The following is a 7,589-nucleotide window of genomic DNA, read 5'->3' on the forward strand; positions in this document are numbered from 1 at the left end:
TTGGAGGAGCTTGAACACCATGACTAGCTAGAGGAGCCCATTTCCCCCTCAGCGTGACCATCCCCAATTGGCTGACAACCTCAACAGCTTCTTCTGTAGGTTTAAAAACCACCCATTTACACCTCACTCCCGCACATAGGACTACCTGTACCCCCACCAACAACTCTACAACCCCCTCCCTCTGACCCTGTGGCTAGTGTTAAAGCATCTGAAGGACTTTACAGGCCCCCTGCTGGACCCCCCAGTGACAAAGCAAATAGGTCCGCAGATGATGCAGTCATCCTGGGACTACACTTTGTCCTGCACCACCTCGACCACCCAGGGATGTACGCCAGGATCCTGTTTGTAGACTTCAGCTCTGTCCTCAACACCATCAACCCAGACATCCTCTACCAGAAGCTCACCCAGCTTACAGTGTCAGCCTCCACCTGTCAGTGGATCACCAGCTTCCTAACTGACCGACAGCACCGGGTGAGGATGGGAAGTATCTTCTCCTACACAAGAACCATCAACATCGGCGCCCCCCAGGGTTGTGTTTTCTCCCCACTCCTTTTCTCTCTGTACACAAATGACTGCACTTCTGCAGACCCTCTGTAGAAGTTTGCAGAGGACACCACTGTCATTGGTCTGAAGACAGTAATGAGTTTGTATACAGACAGTAGGTGGATCAGTTGGTCCACAACACTTGAAGCTTAACCCGCTCAAAAAATGTGGAGATGACGGTGAAGTTCTGGAGAACACCCCACACTGCCTCCCCTCACCATCCTCAACAAACAGGGTTTATTGTGAATACCTTCCTAGGAACCACCCTTTCTCAGGTTTTTCCTTGTTTCTACCTTCAGCATGGTAAAAAAGGAGAAAACACTCAGGTCGATGCGAAAATTTAAATCAGATGTGAAATTAATATTCTTTTCTCCCTAAAATAATGTCCCAATCCATTTCTTACATACTGTAGTATGAATGTAGTTGCTCTCCTGTGCACCGAGCAGGCAGAGCATGTGTTTGTTCATGTGTGAGTTTGCATTAAGCAATTTGGAGCAACCAAAATGCATCTATTCTGAGCTTTGGGAGACTAAGCAAACTTAAAGTTAGAGAGTATATGATGCTCAAATATAGGGTAGAGCTTTCCCTTTCCTCACACTTAGTCACTTTCAGCTATACAAAGACATGAGAAATGAAGGCGACAGCGAAACACTCATCGCGCTCCAAATGGGAATTTATTTGTTTTTTGCTCTTGTGCAGATCTTAGAAGTTTGCCAGGAAATCTAGTAGGTATTTTTGCAAGCACACGGAAGTTGATGCTGATTTCTCTCCCAAATTCTGCGACGCTTGAGTCAGAGATATGAGAATAGCAGCAGACAAGCAGTCAGTCCCTGGTGAGCCCAGGGAACTGGTCTCTGTGTGTGTGGGGGGGCTTCGTTCCTGTGTCCCTTTGTAAGCCTGTGTTTGTGTTTCTGTGGGTTGCTACTATCTCAGCCCCTGTCCAGACCTCATGCCTTTGGGGAAAACTGGAATATACATTCACCTCTGAGTAATGCCACCGGCAAGTGGTGGACAAATGCACACTGTGGCGCAAACATGGTTATCGGCAATCAGAAACGTTTGTTTCATTGTTCTCGCTCATTTTCATAATTGAAAACAGGCTTTGGCTCAAAGTGTCTTACATTGGTTATGGCAATTTAATACTAACGTGATGTGCTTCTCATTGAAAAATCAGTTCTCTTAAAAAACACGAGCAGCATAAACAACACAACTGAGAATAAATGTAATACAACACCCCGAAAGCATGAAGAGGGGAAGAAATGAGTCTCAAACTTTACAACAAGCTTCATTCTCCACACTGTTAAATTCGAGTAAATCTTAATAAAGTGGAATATCATTGAAAAGTAAAAAAAACAACTATTTTAGTAATTCAGTCTGAAAAGTAAGTCATATATTGGTTTATTGCACATAGAGCTATTTTATTCTGATAGTTATGGCTAATTAAAACCTAAAACGTAGGTGTTCAGAAAATCTGATTATAATCAGGTTATAATATAATATAATATAACACCAATAAAAAATTATTTCTATGAATTATTGCATCAGTGCAGTGTGGCATGGAAGTGATCACCCTCTGGGTGTAAGGAAGCCCAGGTTGCTTTGATTGCGGCCTTCATCTGTGTGTCATCTTCCTCTTGCCAATAATCCCCTGATTTTCTGTGAGATTCCCATCAGACCAGTTTGCTGGACAATCAACCACAGTAATATCATGGTCATTAAAGCAGATACTGGTTATTTGAGCAGTTTGGGCAGATGCCAAGTCGTGGTGGAAAGTGAAATCCGCATCTCCATGAAGCTTGTCAGCTGAAGAAAGCATGAAGTGCTCAAGAATGTTCTGGTAAACGGCTGCTTTGACTGTGGATTTGGATTTCAAAATAAAAGCAAATTTATTTTCATCTCAAAGAGGACTTTGGACCACTGAGCAATAGTCCAAATCTTTTACTTCTTAGTCCTGGAAATATGCTACTGATGTGGTCTCTGGTTCAGGAGTGGTTAAACACAAGAAATGAGACAGTTGTAGTCTGATGTTAGCTGCAGTCAACACCTTTGTTAAATCTTCCCAAAGGTTATCTGTATTGCTTGTGCATCTTTTTGTACCACAGTTTTACCTTCCACTCAGTTTTCCATTAATATGCCTGGATACAGGACTCTGTGAATAGCCAACTTCTTTAACAACAATCTTTTGTGACTTCTCCTCCCTATTGATGGTGTAAGTGGCTATTAAGGCTGCAGTCCTACCCATGATAATCAACACTTTTGTTTTAAAATAATTAGTTTTCATTAGCTGTAAGCCATAATCATCAAAATCTAAAAGAAATAAACATCACTCTGTGTGTAGTGACTCCATATGATTCACTTTTTGAATGGAAATTGCTTAAATAATTTACACAAAAACAACATAAAAACTGACTAGAACACAAGGAAAAATGTCATCTATCTCCTGTTTGTCTCTTATAATATATTTTGAGGTTTGTGGAATATTATTATGAATATTTCAAGGAATGCTTTCTTATGTATGGAAATATTGTTATGAGAATATCTAAAATGTTCTGCCTTTACCATTTTAGCAGCATTTTTCCCTTTTTTTGTTTTTCTTCCTCCTCTCTGTCAAACAGTATCTTTACATTTTTACTTTATTTAATCCCTTCTTTTTTCTCGTTTTCCTTTCTCAGCTACCACTCACACATTTCCTTCTTACTGTTTTCCTTCCTTTTCTTGTCTTTGTTTTTTTTCCTCGTCTTTAGAAACGGAGAGGAGCTTTTTGTGACAACCGCCCACTCTTGACTTGTCAAATAAAAAATGTTGTTGAAAGCTACAGCCTGTCTCACCCTTACTTTGTTTCTGTCATTTCCTGCCAATTCAACCTTTCAGCTGGGAGAAACGAGTGGACCAGCGAGGCAGGTTCTACTATGTGGACCACAACACCAGAACCACCACATGGCAGAGGCCCACGGCCGAGTCTGTGCGCAACTACCATCAGTGGCAGAGCCAGCGCAGCCAGCTGCAGGGTGCTATGCACCAGTTCAGCCAGCGCTTCCTTTACCAGGTACACACAGCCCCTACTGGTTTTACTCTCTTAGCTGAAGCTGGTTAATGTGGTGGTTACCTTTAAGACACACAAGATATCTGTTAATTCAGCATTTTTTTTCTGAGATACAACCTCATACCTTTGGTTAGCAAGACTTAAAGTCACCTTCACTGAGTGATGAGTTTTAAGGAGTTTCCTCTGTACTAATGTAGGTCAAAAATAGCAAATGCACTCATTTCCTGTTAGTTGTGAAGCTAAAACTATGCAACTAGAGGGGGTCTGGATAGAGCATATTCACAGACGAAGAAGGTTTTTCATCTTAAATGCAAAATATATATTTTTTTTGCACAATTTTGGCCTAATTATTGCTCTGGGTGTGGTGTTCTTTCTACAAATGGCATGTTTTAGAGTCTGTATACTATAGTTAACAATTATTAGATAATTAAACTAGTTGACGATTATTTTAATAATCGATTAATCCGATGAATTGTTTCAGCCCTGCATTCGCGTATCAATAGCGTAGACTGTTGTTAGCAGAAGTGCGAGCTGTGCAACAGAAACAACCACCTGGAACGCAGTGGTTAAATGGTTAAACAGAATTTAATGAAGCCTCGAGGGACTAAAGCATAGCTGGAAGTTTAGCAAAATGAAGCACATTCTTTAATATAACACAACTGGAATATGTTGAGCTCAGAATGAATCTGGGAGGGGAATCCTGTGAAGTGTAACACATCTACGTGTTTACAGCAACATTTCAGCAGTGTGTGTGAAGATGCATGAGGCGATGTTGTAAGGAGGACATTTTTATTGGAATACTCCAGTTCCTCTGGGTGAAACAGCCAAGGTCAGACTGCCGCCAGACATTAAAGTCTTATTGGATTAAAACATCTGAGCCTTTTCAATGGGCCATTAGTTAAACCAGCCTTAAAACGTATACAGGCTCCAATAAAATCACCCAGCCCTTTTGTGCATTTGTGTTTTAGTTTTATGCATCTCTGGTGTTTTGGACCCCATCCTTTTGTTTCCTGCATCTCTTTGGGTTTCGTTTTTATGTTCTTCCGGGTGAGGGCTTTATTGGTATTTCGACCGACTGCCACTTTATTAAAGTCAGCCACAGTTTAGCCCTAAACATCCCTTGATTGCTCATTTTATCTACATGTCCATCACTCTTTTCCTCCTTTTTTTCCCCACTAACTCCTACGTTTATGTCCACATACTGCTCTTTTAACACCCTACATTTAACCATTGGCTTTAATCTCTGCCTTTCTTTTGGGTAAGTTAGTCAGTAAAATTAAACTGTTACTGATGCTGAGTTTAAGTGTGATGCATACATTTTCTACAGCAAATATGTGGTGTGAAAATCAGGGGTACATAAAAGTCATTTAAATCAGTAAAGCGCCCAGCAAGAGAATTCAAACTACTTGACCCTTTCACACTTTGCAATTTTACAACCACAAACTACAATGGATTTTATTGGGATTTTATGTAGCAGACCAACACAAAGGAACATATGTTATATGTGGGTTTCTAAAATTGTGAGGAATAAATATCTACAAATTGTAGAATCGGATTGGGACTCCTGTGTCTGTTTTTATCTGTAACTGACAATCTTTTTTACCCCCTCTTCTTCTCTTGTTTAAAGTGCCTCATGAGCGACTCTGTCCCGATCGATAGATTATTTTAGAATAATTTTTGGCAATCTGCAGTCTGAGAAGGTTTTTGACTGAAAGAGGAGCTGACTAAAGTTCAGCTTTCTTCAGGTAAAAACTGAAATGGTCAGAAGCAACATCTCCACCATTGTTCTTTCCTTCTCTCGTTCCCTCCCTCCTGCACCGTGTGTGTGTGAGAAAAGCCAAGAGGCAGGTCTTGTTGATAGTACACTGCTCTGTCTTGGAATGCCCAAACTGCTGATAGCGCTGACTATTTATGGCCCCAGTGTGTGTGAACAAGGAAACGGCTCACAAAATGGCTCATAGCTCTACTGTGAACAGAGCCACATGATCTGCTGCCAGGCTGGCGCTCTCACCACCCCCCAGTCAGCCTCGGTGCTTTTCCTAAGAGTTAAAAACATCTGTGACCGAGTTTGTTGTGCTGACAGGAACGAGACATGTAACATGCTGTAAAAATTGAAACGTCAATCATTTTTGGTTGTATTAAAAATAAACTGGATCATAAACCTGATGCACCAGAGAATATATTAACTCATGCTGACTGTTGAGCATCTTGAGTCTAGGATCATGTGCTCCTTGTGTCTCTGTGTGAGTTGGAGTTCATGTGTTCACAGGGTTGTAATGTTGAGCTCAGGAGCAACATTTTTCTGAGCTGCACATGACAACTAAAGAAAGTCAAGTGGCCTTTCTTCCTAAATCAGCTGTGGTGCTCTAAGGGGCCTGCACATTTTCACACAACTATATGGACACATTGTACAAAGCTTTGTTTGCACAAACCAATAAACACTGCCACCAAAAAAGCTTTTCACTTACACTACTGTGCATGTCTATATTTGCTTCCAAGAAGCTTCCAAGTAGCCAGACTTGGTCTGGTCATAATCAATAGGTCACCATGCTTTCTGAAGGCTATCATAAACCTCCACTTCCAGTCCAGTACCTGACCGTTTTAGAGATAACATTTTAGTATGTTGCATAAAAACACTCCATCACAACCCCACAATTTGCTCCTATTTTGTTCATTGAATCTATAAAAAAATAACAGATTTACATACAAAATTAGAATTTTAGCATAAACAAAAAGCTTTTTTGATTAAAATGCTGCAGGCAGTATGCATCCCCCAGGTCCTGTTTTAATTTGTTGGTAAACAGCTGACATTATTTTGTCCTCCACTTGTCCCGTTTCTTCATTTTTTAACATCAAATAATCAGTTAAGTTGTTCCTTTAATCTTCTATATTATAGGAAGGTGAAGCCTTCATGTTCATTGACTTCCAGATGGAAATAAAAGGTTGTTCTGACATTCAGCTCGCTTTTAAGAAAATCAAACTGATCACCAAGAACATGGAAAAGTAGACTTGCTGTTGTATTTCTTTTAAAGATGGATTAGGTAAATATTTGGGTATTTAGTTGACGATTAGGTAAAACTTGAGACTTCTTGATTTCTTGCTGTTTTTCTGACCAGCTGAAGATGTAGTTGTGAAAGCAGTCATAACCTGAATCAACATTGAAAACACTGACCGCTGTTGCCTCAGTCCATGCAAAGATAGGACAAATGTGTGTTTGCAGAGTAATTGCAGCTCGTTAGAAGGGCGGCCTCGTGGTCATTAACTGCTGTTTCCAGCTTTCCCCCGTTTCCTCCCCCTCTGCCAGTCGTCTCCTTCTTGTTACTTACCCCCGCTCTTTCCTTTAACCTCTCCTCATCATTCCAACGCCTTTCTCAACCTCTCGTTTTCGTAATTTTCCTTTTCCGCATAAACATATCTTCATTTTTTTATAGCCTTATTTCAGACCTGTTTCTTCCACCCTTGATTTGTTGCTGTCCGATCAGTCACCTTCCCACCAGTGGCCTCCTCTTCCTCCCCCCCTGCTCCAATTATAACCTTCAGTCCATTTTTGCTGGAACAAGGGCTCCTTAACAGCGGCACCTGAATCAACCCTGTGTTTTATCACTCAGAGTACAGAACAGAACAGAGAACTCACACACATCCACACTGCTCAGGCTAACACCTTAGCTTGTGTTTACACACAACCTGTCAGCGCTTATATTTCCATAGACGACATTTTTCCATGAAAGGACAATGAGCAGATTGTGTTTAAGCTGCACAAATCCTGCCCTCTTTAAAGGTGTCTTCTTTAGACGTGGGTGGACTTCGTTCATTTTGTTGACGTAATTGGATTAAATATGACTAAATTGATTCTAAAAGTAAGAATCTTCTTCTATAGCGCTTATTCCATAGTTGATTTTCACATATGCCAATTAACCTAACAGTCATGTTTTTGGATTAAAATAAAAAGTTAAAAAAATTGTCATCTAATCATTTTCTGAAATATATATATATATATATATAT

The 7,589-nt window shown here is 40.4% G+C and overlaps 1 protein-coding gene across 4 annotated transcripts in view; it reads left to right on the top strand.

Moving 5' to 3' along the window:
* The window catches only part of wwp2 (WW domain containing E3 ubiquitin protein ligase 2), a 76,905-nt gene that overhangs the window by 41,309 nt on the left and 28,007 nt on the right, over nucleotides 1–7,589 (top strand). For all 4 annotated transcript variants that reach the window (XM_047381540.1, XM_047381554.1, XM_047381551.1 and 1 more), the window contains exon 10: nucleotides 3,415–3,589. In XM_047381540.1, the coding sequence (XP_047237496.1) occupies nucleotides 3,415–3,589 (175 nt within the window). The remainder of the gene's footprint in view (nucleotides 1–3,414; nucleotides 3,590–7,589) is intronic.

This window comes from Girardinichthys multiradiatus, chromosome 2 (genome assembly GCF_021462225.1).
Source record: "Girardinichthys multiradiatus isolate DD_20200921_A chromosome 2, DD_fGirMul_XY1, whole genome shotgun sequence".
NCBI classification, from domain to species: Eukaryota; Metazoa; Chordata; class Actinopteri; order Cyprinodontiformes; family Goodeidae; genus Girardinichthys; species Girardinichthys multiradiatus.